The sequence below is a fragment of the Trachinotus anak genome, unplaced genomic scaffold (genome assembly GCF_046630095.1).
Source record: "Trachinotus anak isolate AG129_WGS33_773 ecotype Australia unplaced genomic scaffold, CSIRO_AGI_Tana_v1 ptg000008l, whole genome shotgun sequence".
Classification (NCBI taxonomy): Eukaryota; Metazoa; Chordata; class Actinopteri; order Carangiformes; family Carangidae; genus Trachinotus; species Trachinotus anak.
In genome coordinates, this window is record NW_027273859.1 from 3,072,642 (window position 1) to 3,095,979 (window position 23,338).

Genomic DNA, 23,338 nt, shown 5'->3' on the forward strand with positions numbered 1-23,338 from the left:
CTGGGACTCATTATTCTTTATTTGCTCATTACACTTTGACTTCAAACAAATATCAAACTGTCTCCAAGTTAAGATATGCACAGTAAGCCTAGAAGTTGTCAGTGTAATTTTATTGGTCAGAAAGTGTAAAAATGAAGTTTCCAATATTATATGGTGAATATCACCACCTCAGATTTCCAGCAGCACAGAGCCTGGCCTCACACTTATCAAATGCAAAAAGGGTTCTCTACGGGTTCTTAATACCAGCCTTCACCCTGCTAGTCTGGACTAAAATAAAGCATAAACCCTGTCAAAATGCCATTAAAACTGAACTAAATCCAGGAGCACAAAGTGCCTAGAAGGGCAGATAAAGAGACTTTCCCTTTGAGGCTCAATGAAGTCATAAGAAACATCCACACGTGCTGCATAGGTCCCCATTTCACTCACTGGTGCTGGTGTAGAAGCAAGGTGTTTCTGTGAGCAGTTTCTCTTACCAAAATCACAAAATGCTTAAAAAAAGCTATAATAATAAGAGGGGATGATTGCTACAAGATAACCAGTATGACTACACACAATTTATGTTTAAATATAAGTTACTAAAAATCAGTGTAATTATGAAAATATAGGGGTTTGTTAATTGTGATAATTCCAAAGTGATGGGGACTTCATGATAACTGTGTATCATGCCCATGTCATTGCTGGGCCGTGTATACTTTACTTTGGTTTCAGTTTATAATTTGATAGAAGGTGTTGATATTGTGTCGTCTCCATCCTGGTTAACACTGCTCTGATTCTTGTTGAGCCTCATCTGGAATCCAGTCCCAGCGCCACACATGGAGCATATGGTCATAGAATGAGCAGCTTGCGAGCAGACAGGATAATGAGGGGGCATCATGATCAGGGTGGAGGGCAGGGCCTGCAGTGCGGGTCGTAGATGGTGCTGCAATGCCCTCTGGGATGTATTGTCCGGCATCATCCTCCAGGGAAGTGTCAAAGCTGGCAGTGGGAGATTCATACTGAATCCTCACATGTCCTCTGCCCTCTGTGAGGCTTTCCTTTGGTTCTCTAGCAGGAGGGGAGCAGGGAGCCGGATTGTCCAAGGACAGCCGGGACCAGTCGGCTCCATAAGCCAGGGAGTTGTGGAGGATGTAGGAGGCCACAACAGGACAAGCTCCTCCACTGCCCTCTGGACAATGACAGGAAAACAACATGGTTACATGGAGAAACTCAACAATAACTGATTAAGCAGAACCATAGAGTCCAGACCACAAGTGTTCAGATAGTTTTTTTGTTCTTCAGGCTCTGCACATTCAATTTGAAATAAAATAATGAATACTACACTGAATGCAATGTCTTAGCTTTAATATTTATGTCAATATAGTAAAAACTATGTATAGCAAATGAAACACACATAAGGTCAAACAAAATCATCATATTTAATATCTGGTGGAAAATCTTTTGCAGTCAATGACCTGAAGTCTTCGACCCATAGACCTCACCAAAACATTGTATCCTCTCTGCTGATGCTCTCTCAGGCCTTCACTGCAGCCAACTGGATTGAGATCAGGTGACTGACTCAGCCAGTCAAAGATATTCCACCTCTTCACCGTGCAAATGATTTTCCAGTCATCAATAAGACTTTTCTCCTCTGTCTGCCAGGTCGTTTGCCATTTTCTAGTTTTCCTGTACACAATGATGGCTTCCATCATTCTTAAATGGAAGAAGCATGGAACAACTAGGACTCCTCTGAGAGCTGGCCGCCCAGCCAAACTGAGCAATCAGGCGAGAAGGACCTTGGTAAGAGAGGTGACCAAGAACCCGATGGTCACTCTGGCTGAGCTCCAGAGATCCTGGAGATGGGAGTTTTTTTGCAGGGACTGGAAGAGCGAAGTACAAGAGATGTTCTTTATGAAAACCTGGCGTGAAAACCATTGCTGCCAAAGGTGTTTCAGCTACATGCTGAGTAAAGGGTCTGAATACCTAGGTCAATGTGATATTTCAGTTTTTCCTTTTAAATAAAATTGCTTTTAAATATGTATGTGACACACTGAACAACTATAGCTGTAAATTTGTCACTAAATTTTACACACCTAATTTTTCACAAGCTACTTGATCCAAATACTGAAGGTCCTCATCAAAACATATTAAGATTAGCTTAAACTATAAATCACATCATTTTACATTTTACCAGATAACTCTGGAACTACAAAAACACTCAGACCGCTTGCAGTTGCACAGTGGTGTTACAGACTGGAGTTTATTTGCTGCAGAGAGTACTTAAACCAGACAACTGCCTAGTTTAATGTTGTCTGTCATGGAGTTACTCACAGAATTAATGTTAATTATCAACAACTTACAGGACCTGCTGCCAGCGCCTTTTGTCATTTTAACCAGCAAAAGCAATAGTCAGTGCTGGCTAAAACTGAGAACCTGCTACCTGAATGATTTGTGCACTGCTCTTTAAACAAAGAGTGACAGATTGGTCAGTGTTGCAGCTGAGAGAAAAAGAGCCTGGAAGTCAAAGCATAGGCTTGCAACATAGAGCTGGTTGTCATGAAGGAAAACAGCTTCACAACAGCAGGTTGGACATGGACAAAATACAGTAGATAACAGTGAGGAAAGGACTGACATTTGATTAGGTCCCTTAAAATATGCTCACATTGGCCCCAATACAAAACCTCAGGTTCAGTTTGAGACATCTTGAGCAGCTCGGAGAGACCGATGGACAGACAGATGGATGGATGGACTGACTGACACTTTATTCACCCCGTTGGGGAAATTCAATTGTCCAGCAGTTTTTACATATATGAAGTTTAGATTTAAAGTCCAGGTCCAAAGCCTGAGGTGTCATACAGCAGTGTTTCCCATACATAGACCATTCTGTGGCGGTGCGCCACAGAATGGAGACCAACCACCACAGAATGATTCTGTTTTTTGTTTTTTTTTTCCCCATTGTTGTTGTTTTCCCTCTAGTCTATGCTCTCAACGTAATATCGTTCCGTTCATTCATTTCCGCATAGCGCTCTTTCTCTGTCATTCTCGGACACACACGGACACGCACAGGCACACGCACACAGACAAGCGCGCATATGCCAGCGGTGCGCGGGAAAATCAACCAGCGCATCACTGGTGCATTCCCCCAACGGTGTCAGTGGAGCACCACAAATTGCTACCTGGTCTGTGGGAAACACTGTACAGCCTGATGGCAGTGTGACCAAAGGATCTCCTGAACCACTCAGTCCTGCAGCGCAGCCAAAGTAGCCAAAATTACAGAGGAATAATGGATAAAGTTCAAACATGCATGTTCTCCAAGTTAAAGGAAATACCTTGCTTTGCATTAAAGGCAGAAGATTTTCATGCTTTCATTACGACTTTAAAAGTTCATATTAAGAATCCAAAGCAAGTATTTCTTTGTCCATATCTCCTTCATACTCACCTATGGCCTGCTGGCAGTGAAGGATATGAAAGTCATTGTGCATGCAGGCTGCAAGCAGCAGGTGCTGGTGGGTTGGATGCCACTTCAGCCTCCAGACTCCACCACCCATGGCACTCTCACTGAGAGGCTGCCGCATGTTCCTGCCATCCCACAGCAAAACCTGCTCATCATAGCTGCAGAGAGAGAAGCCAATAACACAAGACTTACAATCACATCAATGAAAGAATGAGCCATCATACAAATTAGGACAAGACCAAAAACAGCAGATGCAGTGCTAGTAAACAGTAGTGACAATAAAATGCTACCATACATAGTTAATTGGGAAATTTACCTGCCTGTAGCCAAGATGTGTTCCCGATGTGGGTTGCTGTGAACACTGCACACACCCATCGAGTGCCTTCAGAAGAACATACCACAAACTGTCACCATACTTTGTCTGAATTGACAGGTCAAATGAATGAATCAGTACTTACCTTTTACTGGTGAAAGTGGGGCAGGAGGGACCCACCCTGAGATCCCAGCCTTTAAGTTTGCAGTCATCACCACCTGGTGAAGAAAGACAGACAATTTATATGCACGCATGTAAAAATGAGCTCACAGACTGAGCTTCTGGAAGAAACTGGCTTTTTGTCACTCAAGACAATCACTGTATGTCGACATTGATATGAATGTAGCGTTCAAGAAATACAAGGTGATTAATCTAAACTAAACAACAAAAAATGCTCTATGATGAAGGGCTAGGGGAAAGGGATAGGCAAGAAATGGTGGCGTAGGTCATGCCAAAGGCAGATGATCATATTTAGGCATTAATTTTATCTGGCAAAATAAATCATATAGATATGATATGCATGACAGGTGTAAAGACACTTTTGCAGCAGCAGTCATCGTGTTACTGCACATCATATGACATGTTGGATACAGAACCAATGACTTAAACATCATTTACTTCAATCAAACTTTGAGCATATTTTGTGAATCAGACCGTTCCAGACCTGGCAGCCTCAGTGCTCAGGCCCAGGTAATAATAACAATAATTATGATAATAATAATGTTAATAGCTATCATCAAGCTCATGGTTTACATTTCTTTTGTCAATAAAAGGATACAGGAACAAATAATTCATTATGCACTTTCCACATTTTTTTGTTTATATCAATACTGTCTTCAGGTCATGCTCTGTTCATTTCCTTTAAGACTGAAGGTACCAATCTGCTGATCCCAGACCTGTTTTGGCTCTCTATCAATGTAGCTACATGCCCCCGTGACTCAGTTTCAGCTGCAATGGATAAAGCAAAACATTCCTGATTTAATCCTGATCTAACGCTCTTGCACGGAATATAGTAGTTATTACATAAACTTTTAAAATTAATAGTTTCTTTTGGTCGACCATACAATGAGATAAACACACTGACATACAGTTAGTACATCTAAATAGGCTGACAGCCACAGAAAGAAAAGAGGTGGGGGAGGTGAGAGTATAATTTTAATGGGGTGTTACCAGTGTAAATGAACTGTGTATCCCAGTATGAGAAGGCTGAGATCCAGGCCTCAAATTCATGGGCCTTCCACTGTGACAGAGTGGTCAGAGTGCCTTCAGCCAAAGAGAGCACACTGACACAGCCAGCAGAGTCACTGCACACCACACGGACATCACCGCTGCTGACACAAATGTGGGATGCTTGACATGACCACAGTGACTTTTGTCCAATACAGTAAAATACAGTAGTAGCTGCTCTAGCTCATGTTGATGCAGAGTATCTCACCTGTCCATCCTTCCAGTGGACCAATCCAAAGACAGAGCCAGCCGTTCTGCTCCCACCTCCAAACTGCTCAGTGCCTGCAGACTGCAACTGCCTTCCTACTGGATACACGCATTCATGAATGCAGACTACCACAGCAGGCACACCAAGTCCAATTTAACAAGATTTTGCTTTATCACAAAAGTACATATGGTTTTGCTGTAAATCTGGCAAATGCATAACACATTCCATGCAGCACAGACTAGTTTGATGTCGTCCACCACAGTCTGTTTAGGTGTTTAGCTATTTCATATGACCAAAAGGCAAAGCAAGACACAGCAGTTTATCCATATAGCACATTTTATACACAGTGGTAGTTCAGTGTCCATTATAAAGATAAATAAGACAAGATTTAAAGACAACTCCTACATTACAGTGATATTTGGTGTACCAACTCAAGCATTTTTATGTTGTACCTCATTAGTCTCGCATTAAGCCATATTTTAACCAGGTTTGTTTTGGCTTACCTTCTCTCTTTACAAGACAATCATACATTTGGACTTATTGTGGTATGGAAGGTTGCTTTCAACAGAAATATCACACTTTTGATCTTGGAGGCTGATGATGTATGAAATTATCATGTGTCTTGTCAGGAACTGTACATGCTGAACAAACATCACCAAAATGCCTACAAATATAAGACATCAGTGGCAGTGATTTTTCTGACATTGCATTTCTCACCTGACCATCTGACAATGAGTGCAGCTGCAGCTCCCCTGTGGCAGCTGCTATTCCCAGCAATGCCTTCCCTGAGATTGGCACATGGCACCTGAGAACATGTAAAAGAATCAATAAGAAGGAAGCACACAGAGACAACAGCCACACTGGTCAAACCTGATTTCTTACCATTTTAAATCTAAAATGGCTGCTGTATCAATGCGCTGCAGCTCAGTTAAAGGCGGACTCATCGATCCCTCTCGCCGAAAGTCAAAAAGGTACAGACGACCAGTCCGGCTTGGGGTGACATTCTCTACCCCTGCCTACAGGAAAAATGTGAGAGACCAGCAGGATCATGAATAAGTTTAACCCCATTCTGGACCAGGCACTGTTGCATAACACAACTGCACAAGTGAACTGAAATGAAACAAAGACTATGAAGTGTAAATGTTGAGTTACTGAAATCTCAGGGCGTTTACATCCATACAGCCTGAACGACAGACTAAAAATTGCAGCCCACATGATATGAGAAAATGGGGATTCAAAGCTTGTTGTGTCATACTATTTATTTACTATTTACTACAGATTTTGACACAGGGTGAAGATAAGGTCCTCATTATGTGGGTTGATACTGTGCTTTAATGGTGCATTACCCCAAGCACAGTGATCCAGTTACCAAGGCAGAGGCAACAAAACATCTATTTTTAATTACAATATAGAAAGCCGGCTACATTAATTGGCATGAGGTTCTGTCTATATGACAGGTAATTGACGTACCAGGACAGTTGAGACTGTTCGTATCTAATCTCACCCCTTTCTGTAGCTGATATGTCCCGCAGGCCAGCATGTTGTGGTACGGTGAAACAGGACACCACTCCACCGAGTCAGCACTCTGCTCCGTGTCAAACACTTGTAAACTCCGGGTCCTCGACTTCCAAGCCATGACCACCTCATCTGCATAACATTACTGTGCTGGTGCAGTAGCTAAAGCCACATTTAGTACGTCTCACCTGTAGAAGCGAAAAGAAAACTCAGATAAGTCGTGCGTTCATCCTTGAGCAATATTATCTGGCTAACTTTCTTCAGGCTAACCAAGCTAACTAAATCTGTTTGGTAGCTAGCTAGCTGTAATTAAGTCGCTGCGGAAACTGTGATTTCAGACAGTCAACAATTTAACGATTCAATGGGTGAATTCAATGTCCAAAGTTACGCTGACGTTTGTTTAAAACTGAACCATTATCAACAGAACTCACATGTAAGTCAGCCCACGGCTCGGGAGTACTGACGTCATGTCACATGACCAACCAGCGTAACGTCATGAAAGACCGAGCAGCATGGCGGACAGTCAAGACCCGCGAAACCTGTTTAAATACTTTTATGAATAAACTTAAATCCTAAAAAAAAAGAGAAAAGCATGCTAGATGTAAAAATAGAGTCTATTCAGTCCATCCAGACTGAATTGAACACCCAAGGCATGTCTCCTGCCGTTAGTAAAGTTACTGTTGATGAGATACTTTGCTACATAGATGACTTGAAAAACAGGAAGTCCCCAGGGACAGACGGTCTAACTGGGGAATTCTTCAGGGCACCCTCCCTCTCACTTTGAGTCAACCATGCTTACTGTAATAGCAAAGCCCAAAATTACCTACTTTAAAAAGCATGAAAAATTGGCTTCCAATAAGCCTTCTTGACAGTGATTATAAAATCCTTGCTTTAGTATTTGCCAAGAGAATTGATTCTGTTTTGGACTCTGTGATTGGAGAGACACAATCTAGATTTATGCAAAACATACTTATCTCAAGTAATTTATGTTTAGTCTTAGGTAGAGTATTCTGGATTACTTTCATCTATAGGTTGATACCTTTTCTAGACTTTTATCTAGCCATCCACTCTATAAACCCTAATTTAACCTGCTGCCTTAAGAAATTTAGTTTTGGCTCATTCTATTGTAGTCAAGCAAAAACATTATATAGTAATGCTAATTGGTACATTAAAATCAGAAATGGTACTCCCAGATTTGACTTCAAAAGAGAAATTAGACATGGCTGCCCAATCTGACCATATTTATTTCTAGTAGCTATTCAGATCTTTGCTGCTCACAAGTAATTAGACCCTTTTACTCAGTGCTTAGTTGAAGCACCTTTGGCAGCGATTACAGCTGCAAGTCTTCTTGGGTATGACACAACAAGCTTTGAATCCCCAAAGCTTGTTGCATCATACCCTAGAAGACTGCCATTATTCTCTGCAGATCCTCTCAAGCTCTGTCATTATGGAAGAGGGACCACTGGTGGACAGCTATATTTCCAGGTCTCTCCAGAGATGTTAGATTGGTTTCAAGTCAGGGCTCTAGCTGGGACACTCAAGGACATTCACAGACTTTTCCCTAGTTGTCTTGGGGATGTGCTTAGGGTCATTGTAATGTTGGAAGGTGGACCTTAAGTCTGAGGTCCTAAGTGCTCTGGATGAGGTTTTTAACAAGGATATCTCTGCATTTTTCTCTGTTCAGCTTTCCCTCAACCCTATCCAGTCTCCCATCGCTGCCATTGATAAACCCCCAAACCCCCAAAACCAATACACAGTGGACTTAATGACTTCAGACCTGTCTCCCTGGCCTCTGTGGTAATGAAGTCATTTGAGTGCCTTGTGCTGTCCCACCTCAATACTATCACTGACCCACTCCTGGACCCCCTAAAGCTCGCCTACGGAGCCAACAGGTCTGTAGACTCTCCACTTCATCCTCCAGCACCTGGACTCCTCAGAGACCTACACCAGGATCCTGTTTGTGGACTTCAGCTCTGCCTTCAACACCATCATCCCGGCTCTGCTGCAGGACAAGCTCTCCCAGCTGAGCGTGCCTGACTCCACCTGCAGGTGGATCACCGACTTCCTGTCTGACAGGAGGCAGCACGTGAAGCTAGGAAAGCACGTGTCTGACTCCCAGACCATCAGCACTGGATCCCCACAAGGCTGCGTTCTTTCTCCTCTGCTCTTCTCCCTGTACACCAACACCTGCACCTCCAGCCATCAGTCTGTCAAGCTCCTGAAGTTTGCAGACGACACCACTCTCATTGGACTCATCTCTGACGGCGATGAGTCTGCCTACAGGTGGGAGACTGAGCGTCTGGTGACCTGGTGCAGGCAGAACAACCTAAAGCTCAATGCTCTAAAGACAGTGGACATGATAGTGGACTTCAGGAAGAGCCCAGCCCCACCCACCCCCATCACCCTGTGTGACTCCCCCGTGGACACTGTGGAGTACTTCCGCTTCCTAGGAACATCAGCTCCCTCATCAAGAAAGCTCAGCAGAGGATGTACTTCCTGCAGCAGCTGAAGAAGTTCAACCTGCCAAGGACAATGATGGTGAACTTCTACACCTCCATCATCACCTCCTCCATCACCACCAATTAGTCCATCTAAAAAAAATACTGTTTTAACTAAATTAATGTTTCTTTTATTTATTTATTTTTTTCACATTCCAATTTCTTCCTTTTATTAAATATTATTGTTGGAGTGAATGCATGTCTCCTGCGTTCCTTGACCCTCTAGCTTTGTTTTGTGCCACTGCACAGGATAATCTAATAGGTTCCTTACATTGTGTCTGGTCACTCATAGTGTAGACTCTAGTCAAGGTGTAGACACTTCTCAAAGATGAAGAGAAATGGGAGGTACCTGAGCTAAATGTCAAGTGTCCTAGCAAAGGGTCTGTGATATTTCACTTTTTCCTTTCTAATAAACTTCAAAAAATTTCTAAAATGTTTTTGGTTTGTCATTATTGGATATCGAGTGTAGATTGATAGGAAAAGTTTTTTTTTTTTTTTTTTTAAATATAGCAAAAGGCTGCAACATAACAATGTTAAAAAATTGAAGGGGTCTATGTACTGTGGCTTGGGAGGGAGAGTGGAGTGGGTTGTCCACTAATTAGGTCAATGGTTCAATCCCCGGCTCCTCCAGGCTGCATGCCAATGTGTCCCTGGGCAACATACTGAACTGCAGGTTGCCCCTGATGGCTGACCCGCGTGTGTGGGTGTATGAACGTGTGAGCTAATGGGTGAATGTGGCAAGTACTGTAAATTGTTTGAGTGGTCGGTAAGACTAGAAAAGCATTATATAAGTCCATTTACTTTCCAAATTCACTACATTTTAATTCATTTATGTCAGTTACAGGGGACATTTTTCTGCAGTGTAGGATTTTGAATGCAGGGAGTACTTTTTACTGTTTTATTTGTGCTTTTTATTTAAGTAATTTGAGTACTACTTCAGTACAGTATGTAACCTCTTTAAGTTTTAGAGTTAAATCGTAACTTCAGAAGTCAGATGAATTCAGTGAAAAGTTCTTTTTTTTTTTCCTCCAAAAAACAGCAGACCTGTAGACAACCACAAGGAGAAATATTTCAAATGGAACAACTACTTCAAAATACACATTTTATATACACATTTTAAAACACATTTTAGTATAGACAGGGCAGTCTATTCCATATCCCATACAAATATTTCATTATTGACCCTCAGATGAACCGTGGTCTTACACATCCACACATGCTAAGTGAGCCTGAATGAATTTTGATTTCAAATACTGTTTTAAATTGTTCTTTATTCTTATATGATGATATGTGATAAATATAAAAAAATCATTTTGCTTTGTACAAAATCTAATCTCAGTGAGGCTTTTCAGCCTTACAGCTTTTGACCACTGTTAACCTATTTGAGTTCAGGCCTTATTTCTAAACGTCTAAATATAATTCGTGTTTCAGACGTGCTTCTTCCCTCTGCTAAATTTATTTTGGTATGTTACATGCTGCACTTTCTCAGTCATAGATTTTCCGTGTTGTTAATGTTGAGAAAGAGGAAGTGAGAAGGGCTGCCGAAAAACCCATGAAGAGCTGCACAGTCCAGAGCACTATTAGAAGGGGAAGTGTAAGCAGCAGCAAACTTTGTAAAACACACGTCTGAAACGGAGACAAACAGATTATTCTTCCAAGCAGGTAAGACCCAAACTTTATTTTTTGTCCTTTAATTCTTGAATGTTGAATGAGAGCTTTCAGAGTGTTGTAAAGATCATGTTTTAATTCTGGTAGACTCTTCTTTTTTTTAAGTAAAAATGTGTTGACCTGTGAAAAAAAAACGAACCCCCCCCCCCCCCCCCAAAAGAAACAAACGAAAAACAAAAAAATGTAAATTAATCCAACATGGTCAGTCATCTAAACATGAAATATCAACAATGTAACAGTTTAGTAACTTAAAATAAGTTAAACGCTTTAAAATAAAATACCAATTCTGCCATCCTACTTTGTTAATCTTTCTTACAGCAAGCATCAGTTATATGTAGATCAACAATTTGATGTTTTTGGGTATAATTAAGATCTTAAACATATCCTTTGGTCATTACTTAAGGGGAGGATTTTTTTTTTTTTTTTTTTTTTACCCAGAAGTGTTCTTTTTATATTTTGGGGAAGTCGTGGTATTTCCATAATAGCCCAAACCCCTGTCACAAGGAACATCACAACTGTGATTATTCATGTTGTGTTTCATAAACATAAAAGGTATTTGAAATGCACGGTCTGCCTGTAAACTTAGAGGAGATGCAGGAAGTGAGATGTGTCAGCACCGCTTCCCTGCAGTGTGACCATGACATTTTGTCAACTTTAAGACACACATACATACACACAGAGAGGGAGCCAGATTCACTTTGGCTTTTTCTGTTCATACCGAATGAATTGTGATATAATTGTGTTTTTGTTTGTTTGTTTGTTGTTGCAGGTCTGATCAGAGGTTTTACACTATGGCTCAAGGCTGCCTCAAGTGTTTAAAGTACACCATGTGTGTTGCCAACTTCCTTTGTTTTGTACGTATGACTCAATCATCCATCACGTTCAGAGATCAGTTAGTATCTGTTTTTATCAAAAAATTGTGAGGGAATATGTGGAAAGGTGGTTGTATAGCTCAGTCAATAATGTAGAAATTATGATATAATATCCATACACTTGAAACACCACCTGCTTTTGTTGAGTGTGTGAAAACTAGTCAGCAAGTGTCAGAAGAGTCTCAGTTCATAGCTGGATGAATTGTTTAAATCTCCAGATTCTGCCACTATAAGCGGCAGTGGTACAAATTCAAACGTGAAAAAGTCAGTGGATGGGAAAGTATTTAGATCCATCAATAAAATGTATCAAAAGTAACAGTACTCATTATGAAGAACAATTGATCCTTATATATTGATTGTCTTAAATAATTGTCTACATAGTATATAACTGGATTTTTATGATGATGCATTGATGTGTAAGAAGCATATGATGTTGCAGCTGGTTGAGTTGCTGTTATTATCTTAAATAAAATACTGCCATGGAGATGAACTTGTATACATTATATTTTGTACACTTGTATGTTTTGTTAAATTCCTCTGTAAAGTGACCACAGCTATTAAATCACTGTAATGGAGTAAAAAGCACAATATTTCTCTTTGAAATATAGTGACGTAGAAGAACTTGAGTAAATGCCCTTGAACAAGGCACTGAGCCGCTAATTGCTGCAGTGGTGCTGCTCAGAGAAGTTGAATGACTGTTTCTGTGATAATTTAATCAAGTGACTAAGGACTATGAACCTGACTGTGGTGTTCCTTCCCTCCTATCAGATGTGCGGTGTGGCCGTACTGGCCCTTGGTGTGTACCTGACTGTGAATTTCAGGATGGCCGCACTCACCCCTAACTTGGCCAGCTTCAATTTGTCCAACATGCTGCTGATCAGCGGCATCGTCATCACCTGCGTGTCCTTCCTGGGATTCCTTGGTGCTCTGAAGGAGAACCGCTGTCTTCTCCTGACGGTAGGACACACAGCACCCCTGGGTGCTCCAACTGGTTGTGTTGCTCCAGTTGTTCTGCTAATTTCTCATGATCAGCTATTCAAGACTCTTAATTTCAAGCAACTTTGATGTTGTTTGTACACTGTCACCTTAACAAGTGATTCCCAGCCTGCTGGTCGGGAACCTCTCAAGGTGATGTCACATAATACTCTGATTCTTATTAATTTGTCTAACATTTTTGCCAATTTAGCTGAGTGGGACAAAGTGACGTGATTTATATAGACTGTGGGTGGGGTCTTCAAAGAGAGACCACCCGAATAATACTTTATTATATTATAAAATTATATTACAAACTTTATTTTCTCATTCACAACTGTTGACAATTTTCTGTGGATTATCCAGATTAGCTGTGACACTGTTTCTGGAAAGACACATTGCCTTTGACTGTTTTAGATGTAATTTTTCACAAATGAAATTCAGTTAATCTCATTTACATTGGGAGACAGATATCTCAAAACCTGGATCAAATCATCAGAATTCGGGCAAACTGACCCCTTGTTGACCCCTCTTTTGAAAGCATTTGCAATTTTTCTCACACATTGGCTGTAGTCACATAATTTTTACCACAACTACGTCATGATACTTTTTTTTTTTTAAAGTCTGAGTCTCACATAGAATTTCCCCAAAAATGAACTCAAAGTGAAGGAAACATTGGACACATTGCAACATGCTGTGTTTTGTATCTATTTTACATATTTATCTCACTAATAAAACGTGATTCATTTGAGGATAATTTAGGTTTATTACAACTTGGGTCTTATTTTCATAGTCTTTACCACATTTTCTTTGTAATTGTCAAGTCAACAATTTAACCAGAGGAGCTAAACCATTTTATTCAACTGAACGCACAGGAACTTAGCCCACTTGTGTCCTCGTATGTTACTCTGTGATTAATCTGTGATGTTTTGTACAGACATTCATATTTCCCAGAGGATGGATCCTACTTTAGTGATCCCCTGACCTTTGTCTGGTGCCACCAAAAAGTTGACATTTTTTGAGGTTTTGAGTGAAATGTCCGGACATTTACTGGGTGGACTGCCATGAAATTTGTTTCACACATTCCTGTTCCCCATGGATGATTCTTAATACCTCGGCGATCACTTGACTTGACTCATCTAAGAACACCAGCAGATCAAAATTTGACTGTATCAAATAAATTGGTTCATGACCAAGTACCTGCAAAACTAAAAGCTTGCCATCGGCCTCAGATGTACTTTGTGTTTAATGTTAATTAACATATATTAGCATGCAGACAAACTAAGTTGGTGAACATGTTAATCATTACATGCTAAACATTAGCATATTAACATTGTCATGTGACTGTGTTAATATGCAGGTTTTAGCATAATTAGCTCAAAGTAACAGTCTTGTTTCCCTGAGGTTGCACTGGGAAGGCCAATGACTGAATCTCACAGTGTGCCACGCCGAAGTGCTCTTTAAGTAGTCAGGGTACAGTAGCCAAGCTTTGAATTATGGAGGAAGCAAATGTGATAAACAGCTGCTTTTCTGGAGATTTAACATGTCTGAAGACACCTCTGCTGTATACGACTTTTCATATGAAACAACAGATGTGTTTTTTGACACACATACAATGTCAGTGACGCTGCTTTGAGAAACGAACCATTTGCTGTCCATAGAGGATGAATATGATGATGAATTATCATAAACCTGGTCATGTATGTGAGTTTAAGTTACTGGGTTCCCCGATCTCAGTTAACTTAGTGAATACTGTGTTATTAATCATGAGAATAATAATGGATAAAACTAAGAAAATGCAATCCAAGTTGTAAGAAACCTGAATTATACTTTAATTTCTGTAAATATCATATTTAATATATCTGATATATATATATATATATATATATATATATATATATATATATATATATGTGTATATATATATATGTGTGTGTGTGTGTGTGTATGTGTATATATATGTATGTATATATGTATGCATATGTGTGTATATATGTATGTATACATATATACACATGACATACATATATATATATGTATATATGTATATATACATGTATACATATACATACATATATATGTATGTCGTGTATATATGTGTATGTATGTATATATATGTATGTATATATGTGTGTGTATATATGTGTGTGTATATATGTATATATATGTATATATATATATATATATGTGTATGTATGTATGTATGTATAAATATAAAAAAAATTAATTGTAATTAAAGTAGATATAATTGACTGATTTAAACTATACTCTGCTGACAGTTTTTCCTGTTGCTGTTCTTACTGATGTTGGTGGAGCTGACCGCAGCATGCATGCTACTCGTGTATGAGAAAGAGGTAGGGTTACATCCATCATTTTCACGCTGTGTGTTGTGCTTATAAAGTAAACACATACAGACTATGCATAATCTGCAAATCTCACCTCACTATTTAGATTGCTGCAAGGGTGCAAGATGATCTCAACATCGGTTTAGAAAAAGCTAAGGCACACGATCAAAATTCAACGACTGTATTGAGTGAGTGGGATGTGGTTCAGACGCAGGTAAGTGTGAGAGAGCAGAGACATAATAGCAGCTCTCATGAAATAGTGACACTAATGACCATGGATGTCTTGTGCCAAATCACTGGGAGCTATGTGATCTCAGTCTGTTCTGTTTTTTCTCTGAATGATTTGTTTCAGTTTGAGTGCTGTGGAGTCAATAATGTGACAGACTGGGGAAATAAGGTGCCTTCATCTTGCTGCAAGACGACATGTGACACCACCCAGCCCATATACTGGAAAACGGTAGACACAGTTGTAACCCCTGTGAACAGCTAGGATCAAGGCGTGACTGTTGGTTGCATTCATCCCAAACTTATGTTCTCTGTTTGCAGGGTTGTTTGGACAGATTGAGGACCTTATTTGAGGACAATTTCCTAATCACTGGAATTTCTGTCATCATCCTCTGCATTATTGAGGTAAAGTGATGATGGAGGTATTAAGAGATTTTTTAAATGTAGCCATCAAACTGCTGGGACAGTAGTTTATTGTCAAACATTCAAAATCTAAGCAGATTGAGCTGTGTGGTGTGCAAGAGACAAAGATATTCTGTCGCTTCTAACTTTCTCTCTGAGTGATCAGTTTACAAGTAAATATAGCCAAAATCACCACACAGCCTTTGTCTTTAATTTATGCTTGGTGATTTGAATTCTGAAAAAACTCGACTTAACCGACTAAAACTCTTCTCAAGAAATTATTTTGTGATCTGGACCTGACCCTGAGCAACAATTACACACATTGACCTTCCAAATTTAATTCTACATTTTAATTCTAGGCTATTTAATTAACAATGTTTGACATAATTTGCAATTTAATAATAAAGTACCATGCAGAACCAAACATCAGGCAATAAGTTCATGTATGTTTTACAATTACAATTTTTTTTTTTTTTTGACAGGTTCTGGGAATGTGTTTCGCCATGACGCTCTTTTGCCACATCAGTAGATCTGGACTGGGCTACAAGTTATAGACCAGTGGTCTGTGGGGCACATTAGGCTTCCAGCTAAAATATTTGGTCAGCCAATGAAAGCTTAAGCGTCCCCTTGAACAGTTTGCATCAAAACCTTTGCATATTTTTTTAGCAAATCTAATGTATGTAACAATGTAAATAACTGTGTGCTGATTAAAAAGAAAAAAAACAGTATTTTTGTTTTACCATAAATGAAACGGTCACTCTGTACTGAGTTTGGAAAACCCATTCATTGCATTTTAAATCTCATAATGCAACAAAAATTACATTTATGTAAATAAGTGATTGTAAGAAGCGAGTAAGAATCAAACAGACTGGCAGACTATGACAAATGAAAGGGAAAACCTAAAAGAATGAGTGGAGAACCAGCAAAAATAGACCCCTCTACACAGGGCACAAGGGTTCACTGAGTGGTTTGAAGAGCACAAAAATTATGTCAGTCGTGTGCTATGACCTTCACAGTCTCCAGATCTCAATCCAGTTTGTCTCCTATGGGAGATTTTGGACCAGCATGTTGACAGTGCTCTACACCACCACCTCCATCATCATCACCATCAAAACACCAAATGAAGGAATCTGTTTTGGAAGCATGGTATTCATCACTTCAGTCGAGTTCAGGGACTTGTTAGGATTTACGCCAGAAAGTGCTCAAGCTGTTCTGGCAGCATGTGGTGGACCAACAGTTTACTAGGACACTTTATGTTGGGTTTTTCCTTTCATTTGTCACCTGTCTTTATTTTGGCCCTTTGTTACAGTGAATACTGAAAAAAAAACACTGATCCACAATTAAACCTAATTGATGACCTGTTGTAGATCATATTCATGTTTAAACAATATGCCTTTTATCTTTGTATTTTAGAGTTAATCATTGTACAGTCATCCTTTAAAAAAATTGTGCATAAGACTAGATGAAACTTTTCTGAGATCAGAAAAATATTTTATAAACACAGCACCGACAGCTGTATTTTGTTTGAAGTTTATTGCATTTTTCACTTGAACTTTTTCATGCAATGGAAAATGAAAGTCTGTCATGTCTGTTGTAGTGAGATCGAGTTATCTAAAAAGCTATTTTAGTCTCAGCTGTGCGAAATGTAAGCCGTTTTGTTTCACTTGCTTGTTGCCAGATTTCTCACATTTCTGTTCTGTATATTTTACAAAGGGAATAAGTATGAAAAGCAATTGTTCTTGTAAAACATTATAAATCTACGCAACATTTATCCACAACCTTTTCACTGATGACTCTTAGTTCTGTAATTGCCCAATAAAGTATTGTTTAGTTTTAAAATGGCACTTTAGCCTCCATTTTGACTATCTTCATGTTCTCAGATGATCATTTCCTGTCTTTAACTTGCAGTGTAACCACTTCCTCTTTTGCCACCGTTCAACCATCAGTTAGTTCCTCTAAAAAAACTCACTGACAGCTGTTTCTCTACATGTGATTACAGAGCTGAAGTGAAGATATTATATTACACACACACACACATATATATATATATATATATACATATACATATATATATATATACACACATATATATATATACATATATATATATATACATACATATATATATACATATATATATATATATATATATATATATATATACACATATATATATATACATATATATATACACACATATACACACACACACACACACATATATATATATATATATATGTGTGTATATATGTGTGTGTGTGTGTAATATAATACATACACACACACACACACACACACATATATATTATATATATATATAAAACTTTATATATTTACAAGTTTCCATCAAGAAATTGACAAACTGTAAACATTATGCTTGTCTCACCAGAAATCTACTTTACAAGACAAACAGAAAAAGTTGAAAACATGTAACACAGAAGAATTTATTTATTTAAAGAATAAATCCTGCATCAATATTTTAAGACAAAAAACTAAAAAAATACTAAGATTTCCTTTACACTTTAAAACAATTTTGTTCTTTTTGAAACCAACACACAAAAATAGAAACAAGTACAATTTTTGTAATTAAAAAAATGTAACTGTACACAGCAGAATATACCATTTATTGCAAACTGAACCACCCTGACACCTCATAAACTATTAACACAAGTATTGAAATTCACCTACAGATATGAAAAGACCAAAAAACAAAACAAAAACAAAACTACTCTGATACAGCTCTCACATCTACTTCTGTTCTGAGACAAACAGCTGTGTTAAGACTGGTTTTCCCCTCCAGTGCCACTCCCCGTAAGTATCCAAATATCCTTTCTGAACAGGCAAACAGTCGTCCACTACAGCAAGTCCCTCTGTGTGGCGATGAACTTGTCATTAATTCACAGAAAGCCTGGTCTGACATTATTGTAAAGAATTCCTGATCTTGTACTATGGAAATCTTAAAAGCAACGTTCTGTCCTTGCTATTGCTCAACGGTTTTATAAAGCTTGTTTTACAAAAGATGGATTTGTTCCATTCAGCAGCCTCAGGCCATTCAAACACTTACTAAGCTACTCTTAAATATCACAGGACAGGTTTAACACACCACTCACCAAAATAACAAGGTACTTTTACAGTATTTTAAAGTGTTGCCATTAATAAATGCTATCGTAGTGAATCCCTATGAACAAAATGTTGCTGAAAAGTTTGATAATTAGTTTGTGCTCAAGATGTTTTAAGGTGCTACATGTACATTTTCTCTGCCACCAAACCCGTGGTGTCTTGCCGAGAGTGGGTGTTGGTGATGATGGTTGCTTGCCGAGAGCTTTGATGCTACGTCTTCATCCTCTCATACTGAACTGAGGGCAGACTGGACACCAGAGTGACTCATAATCACAAAGTGGAATTATGAGATGGGCAAGGCCAAGGCTAGCTTGTGAGCATGCTAACTTAAGTACAAGAAAAGAAGTGATAGAAATAGAAATCTAAGAGTTAACATTTGTGTTCCCATCTCGAGACAGCTCTTGGTGAGCTGAAGTTTGACGCTTTTCTTTCTAGACCTAATGCTAGCACTGGCTATGTCCGGAAGCAAAAACATACATATAGCACCTTTAAAGGATAGCCGATACGAATGCCCCTGCAGTAATGGTATCAGAACAAAAGTCATTTGAAGGAACAAACAGTACCATGCCCAAAAGAACATTCTTGTTGGAAAGAGCCCATGGCGACACCGTGAATGACAAAGAGTAATCTCTCTCTAAACATTTAATCCACCTCAAAGAGCTGCAGTTGCAGATGGGAACATCTGCAAAGACATCAATAAATAAGAGAAAGACGGAAGCAAAGTCTTTCCCAACCCAATGCCCACCCCAACCCCCGCTGCTAAAAGCAATATCCCCCTAACCACAATCCACCAATATAACTGGAATGAGTATGAACATTTAGGGTTCCCAGCCCCTAGTCTGACAACATTAAATTTCAAGGTTTAATGACTGACACACACATTAAAATGTGTTCCACTTCATGCTTAGTCACAGCACATACAGTATACAGAGGTCGTCAGCCAGTTAACAGCACACCAACCACCACCAGAAACATTACCCTCACAGCTGCTGCTTCTGCATTTACACTCAAGTGTGATGCAAAAAAAGACACGACTCATTATTATCATGAGCTAATACTTCCAATCATACCAGAGAGCAGTGAAGTCTGTATTAAAGCCACTGCTGTGGCCAACATTCATGAGGAAAACTGACCTGTTCAGCAGTTTCTGAGCAGCCGGGAAGCCGGGGACACTGGGTGACTGTTCGTAACAAGAAGAACCATAGTCCTACGGTTCACCACCAACCTGTTCTCACTTCTAACAGAAATCAAATTTAAAACTGCTGGCTAAAGATATACGTAAATACAGTAAGATTGTTATTCACGCTGACAGTAATGACACTCGATTAAACCAATCGGAGGTCACTAAGATTAATGTTGAGTGTTTTTTTTTTTAATAGAATAGTTACCTCAATGATTACTTTTAAATCCAGGACAAAGGCCAGTCACACACAGGAGAGTGCTATGGAAATGTATAACATCTAGAAGGGTGTAAGGGATCTGGTTGAAAATCCTCAAAGAGTTGAGACAATCTGAAGGGAGGTGTTGCTCTTTCTTCACTCAGCATTTGTTTAAACCCAACAATCGAGCCAAAAAAGAGGCACTGTTAGCTGTGCAATGGCCTACAATAACATGTATAAATGTGATTACTAGAGTTTCACTAGATACCATGGCCAGAAGCTGAGATTTATTTCAGCCAAAACTAGACAAACAATATCCAACCACTGCTATGAACAGAAACAGTCTCAACACAGGGTCCAATTAGTCACTGTTCTGGGGGGTTTGATTATACCACACAATCTACAATAGCAAATTGAGCTTTCAAGCTTCAAAACAGCTGCTGTCAGCTGCCACTTTCCAGCAAACATGCGTAAGCAGTCCTTAAAGTGGTCAGAGAAATGAAAATCTGAACATTCATTCTGAACATTCATGACAATAGGGCAAACTGTTGATAAGCCACACAAATTATCATCACTATCCAAATTTCTACTTCTAGGTATTGTTTGCCTTCCCAAAATGAATTATTTATATTCAAATGGTAAAAACAGTAAACTTTAAAATATTTTTTAAAAACCAAACTATGTTAAATACTATAAATGAGTCCTTTAGCAAGTTGAATCAGCCAGTCAACACAGTTACACTCCTGTGCCGTTGACCAGGATATATCAAGCATTAATCTACTGACTGAACCTTTACTCAAAGCGCTTCTCTGCTACTGGTACTGACAGCATGACTGAACAAGTATGTCTTATATTTGCTTTGAAAAATCTGACGACTTCAGACATGTCAACTACTACTGAAAGCATAACTGACAAGACAAAGCAGATGCCAGATAATATTTTGTTGAAGCTTTCACAAATACAGTACTTCCCACTGGTGTCAGACGTGAAAGTAGCTGGGAGAAAATAGCAGCTCCAGGCATGGTTCAGCACAAAGTTACCCCTCCATGTACACTTCTGATGGCTCCACACTGTTGTATAGTGCTTTTGCATCAGATTATCTTTATAATCCATGAAAGTGCTCAGCTTGTCTCCAAATGCAAATTATTCCCTATGATAACTTAAATCCTATGATGCATTGTGCTCTAAATGGGAGCAGTGTTTCACAAAAGTCTACACCCTGATCAACAAGGCACAGGTTGTCACATCCAACAACTAGAGCAGCACAGTGATGTTAGCTGAATCCTGAGGCCTTCTCATTGTCAAACCCATGCTCCGAATGTAGCAGACACTGACCTTTTAAAATGTAACTGCACAAGAAGGCACCACAAACCATTGGAATCCTCCCATCACTACTTAGGAAGATCTTTATGTAGCTGTAAGGCAGCTTGTTTTAATCATTTCAGCTAAATTATTATACATCCACATTTATTGGAAAGTTATTGCATCATGAAGCAGTATATACCTGAGCATGCCTAAGGGGTCAAATAGGATCCTAAACAAAGAAACCTCAGGAAACAAATGGAAGTTTCTGCCAAACTGGTCTGTTTTCAACATTACTCAAAAGACACCAGCAACTAGTTATGGGCCTAAAACAGAGATAACTCTTTGACCAGCATGATAAACAAATCACAGTTTGGTTCACTGACTCTTTTACAGAGGTGAGAGCAGGAAAAGGACGGACAGGCTTGGCCATGAAACAGAGGACAAGGGAACACTGGGTTGCCACTCCAGCACAGTGACACAAAGAGATTGTGATGATGACAATGACAGCCACTTCAAGTTTCTTACAACTATTGTTTGAAAGACAATGACACACATCAACCCAAACCAATGACAGGTAAATGCTCAACTTGCCAGGTACTACATGAACATGAACAGGTGAACTACTGACGAAACCAAATATACAGTTTGCTTGCTCAACCAACGTGCTTGACCAATTCTTAGAGGGTCTAAAACTCCCTTTTCAACAGTGGCATTGGTGATGGGTTGGTCATATAATTTTCAAAATGATCTGAAACTGATCTGACAATCACACTCACTTTAAACAGCGATTGGCCAGGTGAAAGGAAGCAGGATTTGAACTTCTCTTTCAAGGTTTTTTCCATTCTTGACAGAATTAATTTAATCAGATTTTGGGTTCTATTTTAACAGTCCAAAGTGCATGTTGTAAAACACGTGAGACATGTCGTATAGCCTAGTTTATTTGAAGCTTACTAAGCCCTTTAGTGTCTGCAAATCATTATTTACACTTGTCACAGTGCATCTAAACTAAAACAAACTATTACCATGTTAGTCAGTGTTAATACATCCCTAACAACCACAGTACTTCTGTGTGTGGGCATGTATGCATGAAATATAGTAGCTAACCCACAGTGCAATGTTTGAGGGAATTCAGAAATTTTAAGACAGGGCTGAAAAAGACTTGTTGAAGGAGTGTGGATGTAGAAAAACAAACAAACAGAAAACTCACTGAACCTAGCAGCAATACAGCTAAGCATTTCTATTAAGACTGCATCTATCAATTCCTCATTAGACTAAAAGGACAATCATTTAGGACACAACCCAAGTAAAAGCCATCTCATCTACAATCCCGCAATCCGGAGCATGACAAAGTCTTGAGAGTTCCTTCAATATTACACTCTTCTCTCATGAGACCTGTGATGTGTGTGCCTCATATATAAATGTATGTGTCACTGTGTTGGGGGGTAGACCAACAAACAGAACTAATTTTACACAAGGTTACAGATCAACCTGTCAGAGTCATCCATTTGTGAAATGCTTTAAGTAGTTATAAAATCAATCTCCACCAAGGTAGTGGTCTACTGAGAGGGCCTAATCTGAATTTTCTTAATAACTTTGTGAATATTTTAATATTTCACTAGGTGCAAAGAGTCCTGTGATGACCTGATGTTTTAAAAAGTTTTCCCTGCAATGGCAAAAATGAAAGGTGGGAACGAAAACTTGTAATATTCTAACTTGAAAATGTTGATTATCAAAATGATCCTTCTGTATACACATCAAGAATATTGGTCCTAACAACTTTCAGACTGACTTTTTACAAAAGCTGAAAAATTCCAGTGGTAATGGGTGTATAACATTACAACTTGCACAACATGAACTTG

At 39.1% G+C, this 23,338-nt stretch overlaps 2 protein-coding genes across 2 annotated transcripts; one reads left to right on the forward strand and one right to left on the reverse strand.

The window, feature by feature from the left end:
* Position 1: 1 nt before the first annotated feature.
* On the reverse strand, positions 2-7,357 carry dph7 (diphthamide biosynthesis 7). The gene is made up of 10 exons (XM_071481899.1): positions 7,125-7,357; positions 6,683-6,881; positions 6,061-6,194; positions 5,896-5,983; positions 5,179-5,273; positions 4,914-5,071; positions 3,889-3,961; positions 3,747-3,812; positions 3,416-3,588; positions 2-1,165 (listed from the first exon to the last, which is right to left on the reverse strand). Exons 2-10 carry the CDS (start codon positions 6,812-6,814, stop codon positions 756-758), a joined length of 1,329 nt encoding a protein of 442 aa, XP_071338000.1. The 5' UTR covers positions 6,815-6,881; positions 7,125-7,357; the 3' UTR covers positions 2-755.
* Positions 7,358-10,704: 3,347 nt separating this feature from the next.
* Positions 10,705-17,519, forward strand: LOC139623584 (leukocyte surface antigen CD53-like). The gene is made up of 8 exons (XM_071481904.1): positions 10,705-10,853; positions 11,629-11,713; positions 12,500-12,688; positions 14,983-15,057; positions 15,155-15,262; positions 15,401-15,505; positions 15,595-15,678; positions 16,158-17,519. Exons 2-8 carry the CDS (start codon positions 11,651-11,653, stop codon positions 16,227-16,229), a joined length of 696 nt encoding a protein of 231 aa, XP_071338005.1. The 5' UTR covers positions 10,705-10,853; positions 11,629-11,650; the 3' UTR covers positions 16,230-17,519.
* The last annotated feature ends 5,819 nt before the right edge of the window (positions 17,520-23,338 follow it).

Bases quoted from the DNA above. Each gene is read 5' to 3' on its own strand.
- dph7 (XM_071481899.1), bottom strand. From the start codon at position 6,814: ATGGCTTGGAAGTCGAGGACCCGGAGTTTACAAGTGTTTGACACGGAG. The intron at 5,072-5,178 runs GTGAGATACTCT...TTGTGTCAGCAG, and splicing joins TCCACTGGAAGGATGGACAG to CGGTGATGTCCGTGTGGTGT. The intron at 1,166-3,415 runs GTGAGTATGAAG...GTCATTGTCCAG, and splicing joins TCACTGCCAGCAGGCCATAG to AGGGCAGTGGAGGAGCTTGT.
- LOC139623584 (XM_071481904.1), top strand. From the start codon at position 11,651: ATGGCTCAAGGCTGCCTCAAGTGTTTAAAGTACACCATGTGTGTTGCC. The intron at 15,058-15,154 runs GTAGGGTTACAT...CTCACTATTTAG, and splicing joins TACTCGTGTATGAGAAAGAG to ATTGCTGCAAGGGTGCAAGA. The intron at 15,679-16,157 runs GTAAAGTGATGA...TTTTTTTGACAG, and splicing joins TCATCCTCTGCATTATTGAG to GTTCTGGGAATGTGTTTCGC.